Source organism: Grammomys surdaster, unplaced genomic scaffold, assembly GCF_004785775.1.
Source record: "Grammomys surdaster isolate TR1022 unplaced genomic scaffold, NIH_TR_1.0 125940, whole genome shotgun sequence".
Lineage (NCBI taxonomy): Eukaryota > Metazoa > Chordata > Mammalia > Rodentia > Muridae > Grammomys > Grammomys surdaster.
Window position 1 is genome coordinate 473,292 of NW_021620762.1, and position 23,067 is coordinate 496,358.

The 23,067-nt window shown below is 52.1% G+C and overlaps 1 protein-coding gene across 6 annotated transcripts; it reads left to right on the forward strand.

Annotated features, from left to right (window-relative positions):
- The first annotated feature begins 8,744 nt into the window (after positions 1-8,744).
- On the forward strand, positions 8,745-21,803 carry Cant1 (calcium activated nucleotidase 1). Of its 6 annotated transcripts, none has more exons than XM_028752905.1 (5): positions 8,773-8,797; positions 11,963-12,028; positions 16,617-17,275; positions 19,259-19,462; positions 20,035-21,803. In XM_028752905.1, exons 3-5 carry the CDS (start codon positions 16,639-16,641, stop codon positions 20,403-20,405), a joined length of 1,212 nt encoding a protein of 403 aa, XP_028608738.1. In that variant the 5' UTR covers positions 8,773-8,797; positions 11,963-12,028; positions 16,617-16,638; the 3' UTR covers positions 20,406-21,803. The 6 variants fall into 6 exon arrangements, with proteins under 6 accessions (XP_028608736.1, XP_028608739.1, XP_028608738.1 ...); XM_028752904.1 differs by having other exon boundaries at positions 8,788-8,839; XM_028752901.1 differs by lacking the exon at positions 8,773-8,797 and adding an exon at positions 10,146-11,005.
- Positions 21,804-23,067: the final 1,264 nt, after the last annotated feature.

Sequence of the window (23,067 nt, forward strand, 5' to 3'; positions counted from 1 at the left end):
TCTCCTCCCTCTCCTCTCTAGGCAGGAGATGCTGGTTTGGGATATCCCAGGCAAAACAAACAAGCTGCACTTTCCTACTCTTTGCTGTGCCAGCATAAAGAAGGGCAGACAGAATCTAAGGGGGAAGAAAAGGGGTACAAGCCAGTGCCCCCATCATCTCCTCCCAAGGCTTAGCATAGAGAGGCAGAGATCAAATTCCAGAATGGGCCAGGACAGAAGGAGAAGAGGGCAGATTTGACGTCAGGCAGAAGCCTGTGAATTCCCACAGGCTTCTCCAAAAATTCCAAATCCAAGTGCCAACCCATGAGAAGGAAAGATGTTACTGGCCCTCTGGTACCTCGGCAGAGCACTTAAGGACGCCTGTCGAGAATTCGTAGACGTATTCCAACCAAAGACGTGACCTGCCCCAGCCTAGCAGCCCTGAGGAGAGTTCCTGTGTCCTGGCACATATCTAAGACTGAGAAAAATCATATTCTTGATTATCTATATAGGAAAACACAAGGATAAGATTCTCCTTGCTCCTGTAAGTGACATGAAGCTTCCCACCTAGCACGTGGACCCAGCCTGTCCCCTGTCTCTCTATCCCTAACATCCTTCACAGAAGAGATGCCAGGGAGAGCAGGCAGCAGAAGCAGAAGGGACCCTTAACCCTGCCCCACCCCCGGTCCCAGGCTGCTGCAGAAGCAACAAAGAGTTTTTGAAGTCTTGTGAGGGAAGAATGTAACATTGTTTCATGTCTTGGTCCCACCCAGAAGAGTCTGCTTAGTGAAAACCTGGCTTAGAGTAGGATAGCGGGACTTATAGAGCTGGGTATGTGGCTCAGGAGAAGGATATGCACATCCAAGATGGATTTAGTGATGGAAATTGGAAAAGCAGCACTCTCTAATGGAATTCTGAAGTCAAAAGCAGTAGAAATGTTTAGAGGCACACCAGATGATGGTCAACTCCACAGCTGGCTCATCCCAACGGGAGATTTTGCATCAACCCAACTGGTTTCCAAGCTCATGGGCTTGGTGCCTCATGGACAAAGCAAAGCTGGATCTGGCGTCTCTAATCTGGAGTCAACTGGGCCAGATGGACTCAGAGTGAGTTGGAGATTTCCCAGAAAGGAGCTAACCCAGGGGACCTGGAGCAGCCCTTACTGTTGGGGCAATAAATGAAGATCATGCGGTTATAAGACAGCTCATGTCACATTGTACTACCAAGTTTATGTCAAACTTAGGAGAGACCAAGACTCAGGTTGTTTTGGATTTGGGAGATTTGGGGTAGGGGTTGGTTAGTTTGCTTCTGTTTTTCAGCTTATGTTTTCCTTTCCAGTCGCATGTATTAACCAGGTATGCTGGTGCACACCTTTAATTCCAGCCCTTGAGAGGCAGAAGTAGATAAAACCCTGTGAGTTTGAGGCTATCCTGGTCTATATAGCAAGTTCAAGGCCAGCCAGATATACATAATGAGACACTGTCTCAATAAGCATTCAAACAAACAGAATTACTTATTTGTATGTGTGTATACTTGTACATGTGTGTTCCAGGGTGTGTACATGTGTATTCCAGTGCATGTACATGTGTGTAAGCATGGATGCAGAGGTCAGAGGAAAACCTTGGATCTTGATCCACAGAGTCGCACTCACTGTTCTTGGACCAATCAAATAAACAAGGCTGGCTGGCCAGCAAGTCCTAACTCTCTGCCTGTGTCCGTCTTCCCAGCACCTAGATTATTAACTCGTTACCACACTTTTTTAAAAAACAAGAATTCTGGGTTGGAAGTAGAGTCCCAGTGCTTGCAAGGAAAGCACTTTACGAGTTAAGACATCCCCTCATTCTCCTCTCTGGTGTTTCCTCAGTGGCAGAGCCTCGCTCAGTAACCCAGGCTGGCTCTCAGCTAATACCAATCCTTCTGACCCACCCTCCCAATTGCTGGGATTAGATATGTGCACCTGGTGTGTTTTGGGAATTTGGGATGAGCAACCATGACCCAAAGCTTCTCACAGGATTAATAAAAGGTGGAAGTAGACAGGACATGCTAGAATGTCCATGATAAGTACAAGTACTGTAAGTATAACCTCCCTCCCTCCAGACTCTTAGGCTGAGCCCCCACATCTCCCAAGAGACTTAAAGGGGGCATGTTTATTTTCCTTGAGGTAGCGACTGGGAAAGGAGCAGCTTGGTACTAAACACAGCACAGGGAGCCTCGGGCTTCCCATGGTGCCTGAGTCAGAAGGCGGAGGCATGGAGACTTCTAAGGGAATAGGGATGGAGTGTGTCTGAGGGTTGTCATCACAACCCACAACCCAACAACCTAGCAGGCAAACAGTCAAAGAGGACTCACAAGGGCCGGGTCTCGAAGGCTAACACACGCCAGTGTAACAGAATTTATGTGTCACCGAGCTGGACAGCTTGTCAGGGCCCTAAAGCCCTTTGTCGTCAATTTCATGTCTGCTTTGAAGCTGTAGGAAAGACAGGAAATTTAGCAAGACAGGGAATGCTTTGCAGATTTCCCAGTTTCCCTCCATCCCTGCCACAAGCACCCCGAGCAACTAGAACCTGAGTGTTTTCCACTTAGCTAAAGCTGTCCCTCCGGGACTAAGGCAAGGGTCACGATGAAACACAACATAACAAATGAAGCCCAAGATGATGCGGAGCCTGGGTCAGAGGTCATCATCCTGAGAACACGGGACAGATGTCAAGATCAAATACCCCTTCAGGTCTTCCTGTCAAGTTCCAAAGTGAGCCATTAGCTGTGTCCGCCCTGATTTCCCTAGCTACTGAACCTATGCAAGGGTGTCTGGGCCGAGCATCAAAGGCTTCCTCCATATTCCCAAGTGGCTCTCTCTCCTCAGACCAGAGCAGCTCCTTGGAGAAGAACACAAGGGACAGTGGAGCATCTCCTGCAGCCTATCATGGAGGGCATGCTCTGTGCCCTGATGTATTGTAGTGCTATATTTATTTTTGTACATATATGTGCACAAGTGTGTATATGGTGTATCTGTTTGGTGGTTTTGGTCTGTGTCTGTGAGCATTGGTGTGTGTGTGTGCACACACGTGTATCCAGATGGGTAGAGGTTGGAGATGGATGTTGGTCACTCTTCCCCTGATTACCTTTGAGTTCTCAACCCTCATGCTTGTCCAGCAGGTGCTCTTGCCCTCTGCTAAGCCATCTCCCCAGTCCCTGTTTGTCAGTTCTTTCCTTCTCCCTGGTCACTTCATTCCTGTTCTCTGGTTCTCTGTTCGTTGCTGTTCTCTGGTTGTTGGGAAGGGCTGGGAGGCCTGGGCTGCTGCAGGGTGACACTGGGTTCCCGACCAGCACAGCATGTCATTAACAGCTCCATGACTCTCCCACTGGGGCCCTAACATTCTGCCAAGCCAGCTATTCTGGGCCTGTCTGCCCGACTATCCCACAGGCAAAGGCTAGCTTTGCAAACTTTTGAATTCCATTCTGAAGGGTAGTGCGACAGGCAGGCTTCCACGGGTGGTGTTCCACTGCCAAGAGATCCGCCGAAGTTGCTGAAATGGGAAAGGAAACCTGGCATCCAGACCAGTCCTGGCCGCTGGCCTGTGTTCATAGCTCCTGTCCGGCGCCGCCTGTTTTCTGGGAGCCCAGGCAGGTGGAGCTCAGGATTAGCATCTTAATAGCTGCTACAGGACCTCACAACTGGAAGAAAACAAGTGTAAGGACTGTCCCTCTGCAAGGTCAGCACACTCGTGCCGTGGCCATTCACATGCCTCCTGACATTCATTCAGTCATTTAACTTCCTCGTGCCTCAGTTTCTCTATCTCTGTTGGCTCCCTCCGTTTTGGTAAAACATGTCAGTTAACACAGAGGCACAGAAAGAACCTGATGTAATATCTTACCTGATAAATAAAGTGACATCGCCCCCTGGTGGAAGGCACAGTCCTAAGCGCTTAACTACGAGCAGCTGGGAGAGATTGAAAGAAGGGATGGCCAGCGTGAAGAAAGTTATACAGAGTCACAGGAACTAAAATGTGCTGAAAGGCGGTGTGTAAGGGGCAGAGGAAGCCCTGATTAAGTGGAGGCCTGAGTGAAGGCGCACCGCTGACATGGGCGTGGCTGCCAAGGACCCCAAGGCCCAGACCCATTCTGACGTCCAAGCGCAAGTGATTGACTAGTGGTACAGAAACTAGAAACCGCTGCTTTCTCCCACAGAGACTGCTGGCCCACAGACCCCTCCCACAGAGACTGCTGGCCCACAGACTCCTCCCACAGAGACTGCTGGCCCACAGACTCCTCGAACAGAGACGAGGTAATGGGCTCCCGTGTTGTACATAACAAACACACTTGAGGTCCAGGGTTGATGTAGTTTTTGGTTCCATTACATCCGAGTGCACACAGCCCAGCTGACACGAGCTTTTCTGTATGTGTGCGTGTCTGTCCTTTCCTCTTGTCCTTACTACCCCTAGTCCATGACCAAGCTGTTCTAAATGTGGCAAAATGCTGGGGCACAGACCAAGATTCCTCAAGGCATGGTGTGAAGTCCTCTGGGATGAATAAGGTGTGATGGAGAGGCCCTCAAAAGCAAAACTTCTCTTAAACTTCAGCCCTCCTGTCTCTACTCCTCTTTCTCCATAGGAAGTAGAACCCCTCTCCCAGAAATCCAGACACGAAATCCAGAAACACCACATAAGTTTCTCCACCTCTCTGTGTAGAAGTTGGCCATCAAAGAAGTTCTCTGTCCTACAAGGTATGGAGAATATGTAGCTGTTGGGGACTCAGCCCTAGATGGGACATCTGTCTCAACCACAAAGCTCGAGGAACTGTAGAAGAGGAGGTGTAGGATGGGAGGACTTCGTAAGCTGCTGTCTTCTAGATAAGGCATGACAGTTATAGTTACCCACAGGATCAAGCCAGGAAGGTTAGTCAAACTCTCAGTGGGCAGGACCAAGTAGGAGAGGGAGTCGGAAGTGGATATGATCAAGATACATTGTCCACATGTATGACATTGTCAAGCAATGCACTAAACGTTTTTTTTAAAGATTTATTTATTTATTATAGTGTATGTGAGTATGCTGTTGTTGCCTTCAGACACACCAGAAGAGGGCATCAGATCCCATTACAGATGGTTGTAAGTCATGTGGTTGCTGGGAATTGAACTCAGGACCTTGGGAAGAGCAGCCATTGCTCTTAACCACTAGCCCCTAAAACATTCTTTTTTTAATGTGTGTTTTTTTTTTCCTGTAGGACTGGAGAGATAGCTCATGACCCAGGAGTTAAGAGCACTTGCTAATCTTGCAGAGGAACCAGGTTGAATTCCAAGTAACCAAAAGGAGACTCATAACCATCTGTCGCTTGAGTTCCTTGGGATCCTATTCCCTCTTCTGACTTCTATAAGCACCAGGCAGGCACATGGTAAACATGCGTGCAGGCAAAACAATTAGACACGCAATAAAAGGAAGAAGTTTTTTTTCTTTTTTCAAAAAAGAATTATTTATTTTATGTATATGAGTACACTGAAGCTGTCTTCAAACACACCAGAAGAGGGCATCAGATCCCATTACGGATGGTTGTGAGCCACCATGTGGTTGCTGGGAATTGAACTCAGAACCTCTGGAAGAGCAGTGTGTGCTCTTAAATGCTGAGTCATGTTTCTAGCCACTAGAAGTCTTTCTTAAAAGAGAAAGCTTACTTATTTTTTAAAAGTCTTCTGACCCATCTTGTTTGGTGATATGTCACATGAGCTTCATGCCAGAAGGAGTCTTGTTCCCCCCTGGTCAGTGCTGTAACAAGAGGTCAAGGAGACATCAAGCAAACATTCCTGCCAGATCCTCCCACTAAATCCTCCTGGTAGAATCTCCCACTAGATCCTCCCCTAGGTCTCCCCACTAGATCCTCCCACTAAGTCCTCCCACTAAGTCCTCCCACTAGATCCTCCCACCAGATCCTCCCACAAAGTCCCATTAGATCACATCCCTTTTGTCCAATCATGTTTACATATGAAATTCCACCTTCATCAAATCCAAGCATTAAAATAATGTTCTCAGGCTGGAGCTGGAGCTCAACTGGTAGGTAAAACATTTGGTGAGCATGCTCAAAGCCCTGGGTTCCATCCTCCATCCATCCACCACATAGACCAGGTATGATGGTGCACATATGTAATCTCAGAGACTTGGAAGGTAGAGGCTAGAGTATCAGAAGTTCTGAGTCATCCTCAGATATATAGCTAGTTTGAGGACAGCCTAGGTTACGTGTTTCCTGAGTTCTCTGGGTTTTAGGGTCTTCAACTCTGAAAGTTCTGGTCTTAAACAGATTTCATAAATGTGACGTGCTATCCTCTTGCTACCTGCGTTTTGTTACTGGAGTGTAGGCTACCCCATGAGGGTGAGGAAGCTCTGCACACCTTTCTGATCCTATGGAGGCTATGACGACTTCTCCTACGATACAGAGAAGAATGACGGTCTTCTGGCTGGCTTGAGCATGGAGCCACTGCAGACCTTTAGGAAGACCACAGGCCAGCTGCTCTAGAGGACATGTGCTCACTCCTGCATGAACACGTACTTTGGGCCAGTAGTGTTTCTTCTAGAAATTTACCCTAGATACATTTTATAGTTGTGCTCTAATAACACAAAACTATTCCCTGAAGCATTGTTGAAATATGAGATTTTAGGTATTCCAAAAGAATATTTTAGGGTGGAATTAAACGGCTTCCCTATGGTCTTGGGCAGAAGACTGTATATAGTAAAAACCTCAATGGTCTCCTAATTCTACAGGTTCTAAGCAATTCTATTCAACGACCCTAAAGGTCGGTTGCTGGGTAGTTGCAGGAGTGTGTCATTCAACTTATGAAGCGTGCAAAGAGGTGGTGACAAAGAAGTGTTGAAGCCAGTGACAAAAGTCTATCAACGCAAACTTGCAGCCCCCAACCAGACCTGTGTGTCTATGGAAACATCATTCGGATAAAATTAGCATTGCACAATAGCAATGGGGAAAGGATGGGTTTCTTCTTAAAGAGATATTACCGTAGCCACAAAAGAATTGCATGTGGTTTAAAAGATATGACAGGGATGAGAGGAAAACTCAGCTGCCGAAGTAATAGCCTTGCAAGCACACAGGTGAATCTGCCCCTCAGAAGTCATGTTATGAAAATGATTAAGTGTGGTGTTGCAATCCCAGTGCAAGGGAGGCAGAAGCATGGGGATACTGGGCCTCGCTGGGGCTCACTGGCCAGCCAGGCTAATCTACTTAGCCAGTTCCAGGCCATCTAGAAACAAGATGGGTGATGTCCGAAGAACAACAGCAGAGGTCGTCCTCTGGCCTCTAGGGGAATGCATGTACACCTGTGAATATATAAATCCACACAGATGCATGTTCTCTCTCTCTCTCTCTCTCTCTCTCTCTCTCTCTCTCTCTCTCTCTGTGTGTGTGTGTGTGTGTGTGTGTGAAAAGTACCCAGACCATCATAGTGGAACACACCTGAAAGCTCTCACCCAGAAGGCTGAGGAAGAAGGATCATTGCAAGTTTGCAACCAGCCTGGGCTACACAGTGAGACCCTGTCTCAATCAAAACAAAACATATTAATATATTGACGAGTGTGTGCACACATGCGCACGCACAGCTCTGTGATCAGGAAAGGAAAGGACGTTTTGTACCACTAAACTGGCAAAATTAAACTGCCCCTGGAACACTGACTCTGTCATCATTTCATAAAGGTTAAACTGGGCGGAACTGGGCAATGTATTATTTAGAGCTGCACAGCTATGTGCTGTCCACAAAGGAAGGCAAGAGAAAGATGACCATGCCTCTCGTTGGAGAGGAGAGGAGTTGGGAATTGATAGGAATAGGGTGTTTTAAAAATCCTGAGAGCAATCTGATATTTCGAATGGAGAAGCTGTAGTAAATAAAGGGTAGCTGATTGGGACTCGGTTTGGTCTGACAGGAAACATAAGAGAATTCAAGCAAGATCTGCCTGCCAACCCAAGCACAGAGGAGGGAACAGCCCATTTTCCTTTTTTAACATGTAATTTAGTATATGTTCTATCGTTAGTGTGTCTAATAGAACAGGAAGGGGTGGAAGAAAGGGCTGGTTTTCATCGTGTGAGATTTCCATATTTTGAATTCGTCCCCACTGTGCATCGGTTTCTTCCCAGAAGCCTTTTGGGAGATGCGAAAATGAGGCTGAAGTCAGGAGGGAAGGCTGACACTCCATGGCTGATGAGGACCTTTTAAGAGACCTGCTATGCTCTCGCTGTTTAGGACTGAACTGGTACCAGGATGCCTGTCACACAGCACAGAGCTCAGGGCTAGGCAGACCTGGAAAAGAGGAATCGGGGTCCTCCGTTTGTAAGGGTTGTTGACTGCAGTGGGCGGCGGGAACACCACCATCCTCTGGTCCTGGCTGTGGAAACTGGTCAGCACTGGCTATGACCAGCTAGAAGAGATCAGAAGTGGGTCTGAGAACTAGGGAGGCAGAGAGGAGTCCTAACTTCTAAATTTCCTGAGACGAAAGTCGGGGCGGGAGGGGAGGGCGCGATCACGCAAAGATCCCTGGAGCTTCTGCAGGCGAACCAGACATCACGAGCCCAAGACCAAGCGAAAAACTACGATTCCCAGAAGCCCCTCGCTCAGCGCGCAAGCGCAGAGCAGAGACTGGTGGGAGGAGACACAGAGCAAAGGCTGCCGGGAAGACGTGGCTGTAGGCCGCTGAGCGGAACAGAGTGCGACGCAGGAGCAGAGCAGAGGCTGCCGGGAGCGCGCGGCCAGAGTGGGGCGCAGGCGCAGAGCAGAGGCTGCCGGGAGCGCGCGGAGGGGCGGAAGTGGCCGCCCGCCCTGTCCGGCCCTACGCAGGTAGGCGGTAGCCCGCGGGCTCCGGAGCCAGGCTCTCAGTGGGTGAGTGACGGCGCGCCCGCGGCCGGGTGCCCTCCCTCGCTGTGTCCTGGGGCCTGTCTCCACCGGCACCCGTCCGGCCTGGCCCCAGGCACCTCAAACTCCCCCCAGCAGCTAGGCTGTGACTGGTGCCGGACTGACAGACATCTTTTCCCTCTGGCTAATGTGGGAGACCTCCCCTCTCTGATGAGTGTGCAGTGCTGTACCCCTGAGAAGTAGTATGAAACTTCTTCCTCTTCTGACTAGCATGCTTCAGATCCCCCTAACGACAGTCCCTTTCCTCCCTCCCTGCTTGGCCTGGGCAGGGCCTCTCCAGTCTGGCACTTGATCGCCTCTCTTAACAGACCCTCATACCCACCCCATCCCCACCTATTCCTCCTTACTCCGTCCTGGCTCTTCCTGCTGTCATCCAAGATTGGACCCTCCCCTGGGCAGCACAGTGCACTATCGTATTTTACTTCCCAACTTCCACACTCCCTTCTGCACGCCCCTCGTCCGTTTCTGCACATGCAGCCCCAATCTCGGCTGGATTCTCACAGCCTCGAGGACTGGCATCCTCTGGTCCATCCTAACAGTGCTTCCTGCCCCTAGCACTCATGACATTCATCCGCCTCCAGTAAACCCAAGCACCTTCCTGCAGTCACTCAGGAGCACCTCAGTAACCAGCTTCCATCTCAGGACTATATACTTGACAAAGCTTAGACCTTGGAACCTGGTCTCATGGTGTCAGTGGGGCCTGGCTGACCAGATCTTACACGCTCCCAAGGCTGATGGGATCCCATGTACTCCAGGGAGATGCCTTGGGAGCTCCTCCCTGCCCCTCTGTGGAGCTTGACTGAGGTCCATCCTTCTGGACTGGGCCACAGATCCTCCTTTGAGGTGCTCCCCAGATCTCAGCCTAGTAGTCTTGCTGGGACCCGTGAGCACAGCCTAGTTCCTTCTGGATACAATAAGGGTTCTCTGTCACATAGAGCCCAGAGCATCTTCGTTTGGCTAGAGACAGAATTCCGGGTGTTTTCTTGCTTTTTCTTTGTTCCATTTGACCTGTTATCAAAAGGTAAATGCTCCATGCAACTGAATGGACCACGTTGTGTGACCATATTGTCCCTCAATCCCTTTACCACGTAATATACATCAGTGTGTCCAGGAGTGCATGACATCTGTGTACTGAGCAGCGGACACGGGGAGAGGTCTAGAGAGTGGTAGAGGCACGTGTCCTGTTGTCACCTACCTGACTGTCATGTGTGCCTGTGAAGTCCCACAGATACGTGCTACCCTGTTATCTGAGTCTCAGAACATCCTTGCCAGTGTGGCTGTCTTCACGGTGGCCATACAGGTCGGTGCGTTAGCATCTGCTCTTTGAGGACAGTGGATGGTTGTCCACACTCCTTCCCCTCTCTGTCAAGAGGCATGAAGATACCTATTAGAAGCCAGTGAGTGTTGAGAATTTCTGGAAAGCTTGTCTTAAATGCCAACACTGAAGGAATTAAAACCCTGTATACTGACTTTAAAGAATTTTCCTATCAACACGGGATAGATTGGCCAGGGAAAATAATAACGGTGATTCTAGAGAAGTCCACGTGGAAAGGCTTTAGGATTCTGTTGGTGGGCATGTCTCTCGGATCCCCCTGTTTCTCTTCAGTGAGCGCAACCATTAAGTGCTTCACCATTAGCGTTGTGTCTAGTGTGGACAGGGCCACAGGAAATTAGAAGCTCGAGCCAGCTCCTGTGCATTGAGAGTGGGCAGTTGTGAGCAGTGGAGTGCAGATGAGTGTGAGCTGAGAACCATCAGAATGGTTCTGAGGGTCCTGCGTTGTCCTGGAGCCAGCGCTGGGAGAAGCTCCAGGACAGAGCGGGCTGTATCGCAGGCTGCAGCTGTGCATCCTGGGACTGAGTTCTGGTCTCGGTTGGACTGGGATTGTCAAACCCCAGGGTTTTCAGGCACGCTGGCATCCAGTGTTTAGAGTGTCACTTTGCCCTCGGCAGCTCCTTTGCTAAGTCCCTCCCAGGGCACTGAGGATACAGACTAAGCAGCAGCAGCAGCGTTGTGATGCCACAGATGCACACCGGGGAGGGTTCTGAAGCCTCTCTGCCCACTCTGGGAAAGGCCTGGTAATGAGGAATTGTAATGAGCCTCAAGACACTTGTGTCTACCTTGCCCCTTAACCGGTGAGTGTGCTACATTGCATAGAAAAGGGAGTTAAGGCTAGAAATATCTCAACGGGAAGCAGGGAGGTTTGCCCAAATTAGACCTCGGGACCCTTAAAGCCACAAGAGGGAGGCAGAAGAGCAAGAGGGAGCCACTGGGAAGAAGTCCTGGTGTTGTCAGTATTGCTGTCTAAACAGGGAGGAAGGGCCCAGAGGCAGGGAGGGAGGCAAAGGCTGGGGAGGAGGTCTTCCCCAACTAATGCAGCTGTGAAATGGTAGCGTGTGATGTTTCAGCTGCCATGACTGCAGTAATTAGTTACAGCCCCAGAGCACTAACACAGTCCTCCTGAGTACTCGACTTTTTAAAAAGGGGCTGAAAAATTCTACTGTCCCAGTAGTACAGAGGTTGACTCAGTGTGTGTGTGACCCTGGGGTGTGGTGCAGATGTGGGAGATCCCGGAGCGACACTTAGCTTGAGAAGGATCTGAGTGCGGGGAGGAGTGGCCTCTGTAGTCCTTAGATCACACACTGACTCTCTTCCTCATTTCCCTGGACTATCTGTCCACCTAGTCTAAGTTAGGAATGGAATTCTTAGGTACAGTGCTGAGCTTGGCCAAAGCACAAAACTAGGAGCCAGACTCTATGTCACAGTGCCTAGCTGTGGCTGTGCACAGGTCTGTGCCTCCCAGGGACCTGCCGTCAGCGGCTGCTGGGAAGCCAGGGTGTCTGCCTCCTCCATCCCCAGCAGTCAGTGCTGGCCATGGCTTTCGTGCTGTACCGTGTGGTAAGGAAGCAAGCTTCACACTGAGCAGAGTAGGCATGTGAGGCTTGTCCACCCTGCTGTGGACGGAGTTGAAGACCGTTCTGCAGAAGTGAGGCGTGTTGGCAAGAGAGTAGCCCTAAGAACTGCCCTTCCTTGATCCTGGAGGGGAGGAGTCAACTGCCTCAAACCTGTTTGAACCACCACCTGTCACACAGGCCACTCGTGAAGAAAGCAAAGAGACAGGCCACTTCGGCTGTACAGCTCCCAGGGTGCCCATGGAGGTAGGTGCCCTCTGCCCATGCTCTTCCTAACAGGCCAGCAGCTCTGGCAGCTCCTGGGTGCACAGAGAAAAACACTTCCTCTGTGTTGCTTATCCCTCTGGTCATCTAGAAATGTCCTTTGGAGTGGACAGATGGATTAGTGTGTCTCTTGAGGAAGTGAGATATGGCCTTGCTGTTTTACGCCTGAAGGTTGTTAGCTCTTCAACACCCACTGCATAAGAGGGGTGGGGAGGAAAGGGTACCTGGTGCCATGTAGCACTGGGGCAAGGTTGGCTCAGGAACAAGAGCGGCTGCAGGGCGCCTCTGAGCTTGGGGGAGAGCCTGTCTGCAGGCTCAGGGCCAGTACCCTTAGCCAGCCTGAAAGGAGCCCTGACTTTAAAGCTGAGGTCAGAACAGGTCATACCTCAGGCCAGGTGGGCCTACTTCTGTCACAACCATGCAGACCCCAAAATGACCTCAGGGTTCCTGTGGGGACTAGGAGGAGGCAAGCTCAACCCTGTCCTTCTACAGGACTGTTGTCCGTCTTGTCCCTCACTTCCATGGGCTCCTGTCTTGTGGCCTTGGCAATAGCTACAGCCACAAGACACAGTCTTAAGCACAAAGCAGCTGGAGTTTGAGGACATTGGTTAAAAGGCAGCTGACTTGGCACTCTCTTCTTGACAAAGAGGAAGACCAGGGGAGGGGTATCTGACAGGGATGTTCACTGAGGCTTCTGGAAGGAAGGCAGAAGTTTCTAGAAGCCTGCTATTGTGGAAATAGTACTTTCCCTCCTTTAACCAAAAATGCCTGAGCCCCAGTGTTTCCTGTGCTTCCTTTGCTTGTGGAGAGTCTTCTTGGCCAATCCCTTCCCTTGAGGCATGGGCTGACCTGAGTGCAGGTGGTCCTTGGGTCACTGGCGGGGGGGAGGAGTTGTTCCTAGGGTGCTATAGAGAATGACATATACTGTAGCCTGAGGTGGCTGCATCCTCACCCCCAGGTCTAGAGAGTCACTGACCTAGAATTCTTGGTCCCATTGTCTTGCCAGAGGGCCAAAATTAGGATGTCCCAGAGCTGTTTCTAAAGGTTCTAGAGAGAACTCAGTCTTTGTCCTCCCTGCTTCGCAGGCTTTCTGTGGCTTGGGGCCACATCAGCATTCCAGCCTCTGCCTGTTCGGTCATGTTGCCTTCTCTTTTACTTGTTCCTCTCTGCCTTTTGTAGAAAAACAGACAGGAAAGCTCAGCACTCAGGAGGCTGAAGCAGGAGGATTGTCTTGAGTTCAAGACCAGACTGTCTTGAGAAAGAAATCAAACATCATTGCACTTGGGTCCGCCTGGACAGCCTCCTCCCTGAGGCCTTCAGTCACTCCTTCAAAGTCTGAGCTGGCCTGGAAGGCTCCTGGACAGGGGACAGTAGCAGTCTCCGACAGGAGGGATGACTTGCTGGGCAAGGACACATGGCCAGAGGGGGACTGCACAGTGAAATGACTGTCACAGCACTTTCAGGAGGTTCCAGATGGCCCTGTGTGGTTAGAGGACGTGCATTCAGGTGCAGGGGTCACACGTGCCATGGTCTGGGTCGTGGACTCTGGATTGCCAGAGCTGTACTTGTCTGAAGTTATGGTTTGTGAGAGGCTGGGCTGAAAAGCAAAGCGCTCTGCAGGCTGTGACTGGTAGGGAGAGCTTGTAGGTAAGAAGGGCAGACAGGCAAGCCCTCCTCTGCATCTGGCTTAGTTGTCAGCAGGTCTGGGAAGGATGCTGAGACGCACGTAAGGGAAGTCATTGTGTGACAGCTCTGACTGCTAGGTGGCAGAGCACCAGTTTGGACTCTGAAAGTCTGGAGTTGAGGTGAGACAGGCGCATGGCTGGAGGACAGGAGCAGCTGCACTGATGCCTGGGTGTGGGGAAAGAAGAGCACAGATGCTTCTGGGATGGGCCTGGGGCCTGGGCAGCCTTCAGTGTAGACAGGAGTGCTGCCAAGAAGCCTATTGGATACCAATTGGCCTGCAGTCGGGAGGTGCTTAAGTTACAGAGATCCCTAGAATAAAGAATGTGGGACGTGCTAGCCCCTGGGCCAGCAGAGAAGTTTCCCTGACTCTAGGACAGTGTCTGGAGAGGCACAGATAGCCCAGGCATGCACACCTGGGCCTAGGGCTAGAAGAAGGAAGAGGAACGGGCAGGAGTGTGATGTTCTTGAGGTGCTGGGCAGGACACTGGAGCAGGGAGACTGCTCCTGCACAGACTCCCACATCCTCTGTTCGGTAAACAAGTTGAGTTGCCTGGTGTCCCTGAGAGAGCAGTCCAGGAACACACATGAGCCAGCCAGGTGAGCAAGATGCCTGCAAACCAAGGGAGGGGCTGAGGAACTAGTCTCAGCCCATTGGGGTAACCCATAGAGCTCTTTCTGAACAGAGTTGTGGGGGTATGGGCTGTACCCCCACCTCAGCTGCTACAGAGCTTCTTGGAGCAGTTGGGTCGCTGACTTGAACAGTGAAGGTGTGTGGTGTTCAAAGGAATGCAGAGTTTGTTAAATGGGAAGTTTGAGAGCTCCAGAGACTAAGGACGATGGCATGTCATGGTGTTTACCATTCTACACAGCAGTCATGTGTGTTGGGCCTGTGGCTCATGTTGGGCAGCTGAGTGGTGTGTTCATTGGGGCCTTCATCTAGAGCTGTGCACTTTCAGATAACTAAAGGAACCTCACCATGGTATTCATCAGTCAACCCTTCAGCAGGTACGTGCTGATTGTCTCTTGGCTCCTAGCTCTGAGCTGGGTGCCAGAGCTGGAGCAGGAAGCCCTGAGTTGGTGAAGCTCCCAAATGAAGGAGAGCAGATGGGGGAATCTCCCAGGACTCCTTGGACATGAGCGAAGCAGCCATGCAGAGCAGGGCAGGCGTCCAGGGCAACGGAATGGTGTGAGGCTTGCTCTGAAAGTGATGACCTGCATGGTTAGGACCAAGAGGGAGAACCATGGACAATTACATAACAAGTAGTGCTGGCTGGGGGTGGTGGCACAGGGCTCTCAGGAGACCAGCTATAGAGGAGCTGGGGGACTGTTAGCATGTTTGGGTGAGCGGTGATCCTGCAGATGGGACAGACCTGCCAATGAAGAGCCATTAGGGAAGGGAAGGTTGAAGCCACTTCTTGGCACTGTTGTGACAGTTTGAAGTATAACATTTACACCCAAACTGTGCCTTTTGTTTCTGGTTTCCATGGGAATTTTGAGTGTTCGTGGTAGCCTCAGCTATTCCTGAGGAGGATTGGGTTAGTCACCTTAATGTTGAAGAACTTGGACTTCTGTTTTGAATATTGTCTAAGGTGAAGTTGGAATTGGAGCATGGCAGTATTTGACTCTTGGCAGGGCTTGGCACCATGTCTGTTGAGGATACAGCACCTATATCCTGGGTCTAGCCTCTGAAGCCATGGCGATAGAGAAGAGCATGTGAGGCAGAGGCTGAGTCCCAAAGAGGCCTCACCAGCATGGGGTGGGGATACTTTGGGGTGACCAGTTCTGCAGCCATTGCTAAAAGATGGCTACCCTGCCAACTGGTCATAGCACAGCAGCCCCAATGTGCACAGAGCCTTCCTCTCCTGCCTTTGCTGTAAACTGCAGGCCCTGCACCCACTTTTCTCCTTGGGCCTGACCCTGGGCACTAGAACCTGAGCATGTCCAGGACCAGTGACGTACAGCATGGGCACAGAGCACCTCTGTAGCCATCGACACCAGAACCTTGTAGTTGGAGCACATGGGCACCCCACAAACCAAAGCTGCTGGAACCCCAAGCCCTTCCCAGGTGTTGCCTGGCAGCCTGTGCCCATCAAGTCCCCCTGATGTGATGTTCTTGGATTTGTTAAGGCAGTGACAGCGGCCATGGCTGGTATGCTTGCAACCCATAAGGGAAATGCCATGCTTCATCCAGATAAAGGATGGGGGGCTGAGAGCAGCCGTGGCTCTACCGTATGGGAGGTCGCCCTGAAGCTAGATACCATCACCACAGCCAGCATTGGCTTAGAGGCTTTGTGGCACTGAGCTTTTGAGGTCTGCTAGGAGCAGGCAGGGCAGGCAGTGAGTGGTAAGGCGGTGGAAGTCCCAGCCTCCTCCAGTGCTCTGGACCTGTAGCTGTGCCATAATGTAGAGCCCAGCTTGAGCCTGAAGCCAGAACCGTGCCCCAGGTTTATGAGGTGAGCAGCATGCAAGACTTAGTCCCGGTGCCTGCTTGTGTTAGTAGAAACGTGCCATGGTGGAACTGCACCAAACCCAGCAGCAGCGAGTTCTCACTGCCCCATGTCTCTTTGTATTGAAACATTGCAGAGCCTGACCAGACCCCAGGCTGCTACATGAGAGACACCGTTGAGGCTCTTGGGCTGGCAGCGCAAGTTGACATACCTGGGAGCAGGGTGGCTGGGGAAGACTTGACGTGTGAGTCAGATCTGCACCTGTGTCTCCAGCAGGCCGCAGCCCTCACTGATGCTTCTGCTCTGACTACCTGCTGAGGTCAGGGTTCAGCCAGGAAGAGCTGTCTTTCCTGACTGAGGCTGACTTGAGCCTGTGACTTAGGACTGGAGAAGTAATGTCTTCCACAGCTCACTCACCGCTCTCCTCTCCGACTTAGGTCCTGTCCAGCGTGCAGTCTGATGCCCATCCAGCCCTTTGACCAGCGGGAATGGAATGAGCCTATGCACTCCCTCCGGATCAGTATAGGGGGCCTTCCTGTGCTGGCATCCATGACCAAGGCCACAGACCCTCGCTTCCGCCCCCGCTGGCGGGTGATTCTGACCTCCTTTGTGGGTGCTGCCCTCCTCTGGCTGCTATATTCCCACCATCAGGCCCCAGTATCGGGCAGGCCCCCCACCCACAATGCACACAATTGGAGGCTCAGCCAGCAGCTCGCCTCTCATTACAATGACACCTATCCCCTTTCCCCCCCACAGAGGACTCCAGGTGGGATTCGGTACCGAATCGCAGTCATTGCTGACTTGGACACAGGGTCCAGGGCCCAGGAAGAAAACACTTGGTTTAGTTACCTTAAAAAAGGCTACCTGACCCTGTCGGACAGCGGGGACAGGGTCAGCGTGGAGTGGGATAAAGACCATGGGGTCCTGGAGTCCCACCTGGCAGAAAAGGGGCGGGGCATGGAGCTCTCGGACCTAATCGTCTTCAATGGGAAACTCTACTCCGTGGATGACCGCACAGGGGTCATCTACCAGATCGAAGGCACTAAAGCAGTGCCCTGGGTGATCCTTTCTGATGGCGATGGAACTGTGGAGAAGGGTAAGTGAGCCTTCGCTGTGGGCTGAGCTCTTCTCAGTGCCACGCTGTGGCCTTCCTGCTCTGGCACAAGTAGCTCAAGGGAAGGGGGAGGGTTTACTTTGGCTCAGTCTGAGGGTGTGGCCCGTCACAGTTGGTGGGGAGTCACAGCGGCAGGTGTGTGAGGCGAGGCATCCACAGGAAGCAGGGGTGAGTGCTGCTGCCCAGCTCACTGACTTCTCATTTGGTCCAGGACCCTAGCCCATGCCGTGGGGCCACCTACGTCAGGGCCGGTCCTCCTGCCCTGGTTAACACAATCTAGAAACTCCCCCACCTGCATGCCCAGAAGTGTGTTTCCATGGCGATAATGACTCCCATCAAAGTGAAGGTGACACTCAAGATGAAGCGGAGACCGTGATCCAAGTGCTTGTCCAAGACCCTGCACACCAAGTGACCCTTGCTCACTCGACTCGGCTCAGCATGCAGTGCAGCCTTACTGGGCTTACGTGAAGCTGTATCTCTGAGCTGAGCACTGGGAGCCTGCTGCTGAGTGGGAAGCCCTTTTCAGAATGAGCCAAGGCTACGTCCATTGCCAGCCTCACCCCTTCTGGGACCCTGGTCCTTGTCATGTCTTCAGAGGTGTCTTAGATCATACATATGATTCCCATCGGGTGGCTCACCTCACTGCGATACCAGGCTCTAATCTCAGTTTATTGGGACCACAGGTCAACTGTTGCTACCCAGCCTTGCTCTGAGCCTACCAAGTACAAGGGTGTGTGTGCTGAGCAGCAGTGACTCCTGGGATCAGACTCTGGTGTTAGCTTCATGTGTAGGACTCCTTGCTTCCAACAGGATAGGGGACAGAGCTCTCTGAGCCTTGGGCAGATCTGATCCGTGCCTCACAGCAAGCTGAAGGCCATTGCAGACTTCCTGCAGTGGAAGGAGGGCTGCAGTAATCACCCCCCTGTGCTGTCTGCCCGGCCTGCCTGGGTGATAAAAGTCTTTCGTGTTTGTCCAAGGTTGGGGCTCTGGGGAGTGGCTGTCTCCACCTAGTACCTCGGCTCTGTTGCTTACCCATTTCCTGCCCATAACCGTAACCATCAGCATTGTAAACTGTGGGGCAGTTTTCCCCTTGAATGGGAAGAATGCAAGTGACAGGGTGCTTACTGCTGAGCTACGAGTGTTCATCCAGAAAGGTCAACAGACGAGCCGCTGGGACCGCTCCTCATGGAGGCAGCTCGCTGGGACCACCTGGAACCAAACCAGTCCCTCTAGAGTGTGTCAGAAACTGCCATCCTCCTGCAGCCCTAGTTTCCCAGGGGCTAAGGAGCTTGTAGGAATGTTGGGGGTGTTAGGAAGGAGAATGCGCTCAGACAGCGTAGGCGACATCGCCGGCCTGCAACAGGAGGCCGTGTAAAGTCAGTTAGTGGAAGGTAGATTTGAAGTAAATGCTGTGAAGTAAAGACAAGGGTGGAAACAGTCACTGCCTCGTCCTGAAGACCCTGTCGTTCTGCCTTCCTCTTCCCATGATGATGGTCTAAAAGTGAGAGGCAGGAACTGGGGAGCCCTGTGGTTAGGTGTCAGCTGTCGCCCTCCGTGGCACAGACAGTTGCATACAGCCTGCTTGAACTTGGAAGCTGGAACTGCTGTAGCACACGCAGCTCCTGAGGCTGCTGGCATCACACAAGGAGTAGGATGGGGGCTGCTAGCCCTCGGAAGCTGAGGGGTGGCTGGAGAAGTAGCACAGGAGATCTGGAAACGGTCTAGTGTGGTTCTCGGGTTGTCACACGTGTAACGGGGCTCTTGGAAGAAAAGGGGTAAGGAAGACAGGACATGGACTCCGGGACCCAGCAAGGGCTTGGCCAGGCCTCCAGTGAAGCTCAAGGGTGGTAACTTCTGACATCCAAGTGGCTGTGCGCCACTTTGGACAGCTGACAGCAACACGGGCAGGAGATAAGCTGGGCATGGGGAGTAGGGTGTCTCAGGCTCGCCTCCCTGTTGCCCCAGGCTTCAAAGCTGAATGGCTTGCTGTGAAGGACGAGCACCTGTATGTGGGTGGCCTGGGCAAGGAGTGGACCACCACGACAGGAGAGGTGATGAACGAGAACCCCGAGTGGGTGAAGGTGGTAGGCCACAGAGGCAGTGTGGCCCACGAGAACTGGGTGGCCAGCTACAACGCCCTGCGAGCTGCTGCGGGGATCCGACCACCAGGTAAGCGCCTCTCTCTAAGAGCCCCCAGTGTAGTACTTTAATAGCTTGCTCAGTTGTGCTGCTGACAGTGACTCACCATATCCAGTGAACCATTTGTTTCTGTCCCTTGCTGGCCTTAACAGATGACCCCTCATCCACAAAACGCTTCCTAGCTTGGGGCCCTCATAAGCAGTGGAGATAAGTAGGCCTGAGCTGCCATCCCCTGGGCTCTGAGGAGTACGACCTTTGTTTGAAGGAAGCTGAGTTAGGTGTGGGGCAAAGGGCAGCAGGGAGACAAGACCCAGAGAGTTCTCCCATGCTGACACTGAGGTGGTAAAGGGAAGGTTTCTCTTTTGCCTAGTTGACCTTCCGTGTGCCCTGTGATGAACACCAAGGGAACAAGAGCAAACGCAGCTGGTGAGGGCTGCAGGCCCTGTGGGGACACAGTGCACTGCAGACTCAGTGTAGTTCTCTGGCTTGGCTGGGCTGCTACATGGTTGGCCCGAAGCAAAGCTATAAGTTAGAGGGAAGAGGGAGTAAAGCCCCCAGAGTGCAGGGCGTGTGGTGACTGTGGGTCTGTACTGCCACCTCAGGCTACCTCATTCACGAATCCGCCTGCTGGAGCGACACACTGCAGCGTTGGTTCTTCCTGCCTCGTCGGGCTAGCCACGAGCGCTACAGCGAGAAGGACGATGAGCGTAAGGGCAGCAACCTCCTGCTGAGCGCAGCCCAGGACTTCAGGGACATCTCCGTGAGGCAAGTGGGGACGCTGGTCCCCACCCACGGCTTTTCATCCTTTAAGTTCATCCCTAACACGGATGACCAGATTATTGTGGCTCTCAAGTCGGAAGAGGACAATGGCAGGATCGCCACCTATGTCATGGCCTTCACGCTGGACGGCCGCTTCCTGCTTCCAGAGACCAAGATCGGCACTGTGAAGTACGAAGGAATAGAGTTCATCTAGATGAGTAACCGCGCCCCCAGCAGGGCGAGCGCCGGTGGCCGTGCTACACCAGGACTCAGTTTCATAAAAACTGGGAGCGCTTCCACTCGTCTGCTTTTTCCTTTTTTTAACTAAGAGCTGTGTGCCTGGCTAGAGAGTTCCAGAATAGGGAGCTGAGACCCGGCCCATATGGGTGTTCACTCTGAGGCTGGGAGCACAGGAACCCCAGGTTCGCCGCCCACCCGTGCTCGCTCTGCACTGCCACCTGGTGGTAGGGATTGATCACTGCTACAGGTACCTTTTGAGCCTCTGACCTTCAGAGTTCAGCCATGCCTTTCATTCCTTGGTCTCTGGCCTTTCCATGAGTTCTCTGTCCAGTATGTGTTTTTGAAGCAGCCAGGTGTTAAACCCTAGCTTAACCCTGGGAGCACAAGACAGTCTGAGGTAGGCCTGCCAGACAGGCACTCAGAGTCCCCCCTCTTCTTCCCACGTGACCCTGGCATTCCATACTCTGCAGACCCCTGGAAAGTGAATGTTTACATGGCAGGGTGAGGGCCCACCCCTTGGGAGACACCTGCCCACACTCTGAAGTCACTCTAGCACGGGATTACTTGTGAGCTGTCATAACTTCATTTCTCTTTTAAAGTCTGAATTATTAATTTATTTTTATTAAAGCAATTTCTTCTGAAGAATAGAGTCACCAGACTTCATCACACAGTGAAGGTGGAGTTCCCACATCTACTTCCAGGAGCGAGGGAATTGTCCCCACAGCCACAATGGTGACATTAGCTTTTACAGGAAGGGCCTCAGGATCCTTGGCCTCTGTCTTCTAGCAACTTCCAGAAGCTGCCATGCTTTCACCTCTCAGTAGTGGCTGAGGGAGGGACTGCACCTGACTAGAGACCGGCCCTCGGTGGCTCCTGGTGGGAGGTTAGCAACCTTCTCTCCAGGGGAGCCTCACTGTTGTCTGCTGTCCTGGTCTGTCTGTGTTCAAGAGAGCCAAGGCAGCAGGCAGGCTCAGACGGGGTTCTGGAGACAGCAGCACTTAGCTGCCTACAACACCCTTAGAGCAGGACACGGGAACTGCTGTGGGCACCAGGCCCCGATGACATCACAAACCCCTTCCACAGGAAGCTAGGAGAGCCTCTGCCACTGGGGCCTGGCTACCCTCAGTCCAACAGGCTGTTACTGACTTGTTCTGAGGTCTTGGTGGACTTGTACTGGGAGCTCAGCCAAGCCTCCTTGAGATCTGTCCACTGTGAGGTTGTGTGATCCTGAACTGAAAGAGATGAAACGAGAGGTTGAGAAAGACCTGGGGCCTCCCGCTGAGAAGCCATCCACACACCTTCCTTTCCCTAGTGTGAGCAATGATTGTGTCTCTCTGTTTTATAAACAATAAAGTGTCAGGGGAATGTGGTTCTCTTGTCTGTGTTGGCTGTTGCCAAGGGGTCTGCCCCAGGATGTCTGAACAGGTGGAATACAAGCCTTGGGGTCATGAAATGGCACCTCACCTTTCTAAACAAAGCCCAGGAACTGAAGCCCTGTCCAGGCTTCCCAGGTGTGGATGTGATAGGAAGGCCCATGTGGAGAGCAGCTCCAGCCCTGCAGGCTCTGTCCTACGCCATCTCTTCCCACTCTGGCTATTACTGGAGTCAGGACAGAGCCTGAAGTGCTGGAGCCTAGACCACAGCAGTCACAATAGGCCAGGCTTGGAATCCCAACCTCCACAGGCCAAGATGAGGAATAGTGACAAGCAGAGAAAGGTTTGTGGCCACTTGAGGCAGTGGGACAAGGAAAAGGTCCAGACTGGGCTAACAAGGAGGCTCAGTGTGGACAGTGCCTGCCACACAAGCCTGACAGACTGAGTGATTCTCGGAATCCATGGTGGAAGGAGAGAAATGATGACCCAGAAGCTGGTCTCTTAACCTTCATATGTTCCCTGTGACATCTGTGCTCTTACACACATGCACACATACACCACCACATGCATGCATGCATTCTCACATACCACACACATACATGCACATACAGACATGTACACACATGTGCACACATAGAGATACAGTGATTCCCAAGCCCACTTCGGGGTCCTGCCCATCACTGGCCCAGCGCTGTGCCTGGTCCTGGCTCCTGGGCTATTCTTTCAGGTAGTCTGACAAGTCAGGCCATGTGGGATCCTTCCAGGAGACAAGTGTCTCTTCTGGCTGGCACCAGGCCTCAGCTGTTCTCTCCTCAGGTGTGAGAATCCCTGGGAAATTCTAGTCTCTTGTGATCTATCACCTTAGTTGTCTGTAGGTGAGGGGAAGGGATGCAGGTGTCTCTCTTTGTCTTCTCTGTCGTCCATTTTCTATGCAGGAGATAGGTCATCCCCAAACCACTGCTCAGGGCTGCAGCAGGGATGTATTCTGTGGCCAGAGAAATGGAGGATGGGCCTGGTTTCCAAGGCTGGCCATAGGAAGCCACAGATGAAGAGCGAAAGAGATGACGGAGATGACGGGAGGGGAGCCCCATGTTCCAGGAATTAGGCAGTTATTTAGGTTTTGAGACAGGGTTTCTCTATGTAGCCCTGGCTGTCCTAGAACTTGCTCTAGACCATGCTGGCCTCAAACTCACAGAGATCCGCCTGCCTCTGCCTCCCAAGTGCTGGTATTAAAGGCGTGCGCAATCACCACCCAGCTGGACA

Bases quoted from the DNA above. Each gene is read 5' to 3' on its own strand.
- Cant1 (XM_028752901.1), top strand. From the start codon at position 10,965: ATGAGCCTCAAGACACTTGTGTCTACCTTGCCCCTTAACCG. The intron at 11,006-11,962 runs GTGAGTGTGCTA...CCTGTCACACAG, and splicing joins TCTACCTTGCCCCTTAACCG to GCCACTCGTGAAGAAAGCAA. The intron at 12,029-16,616 runs GTAGGTGCCCTC...TCTCCGACTTAG, and splicing joins CTCCCAGGGTGCCCATGGAG to GTCCTGTCCAGCGTGCAGTC.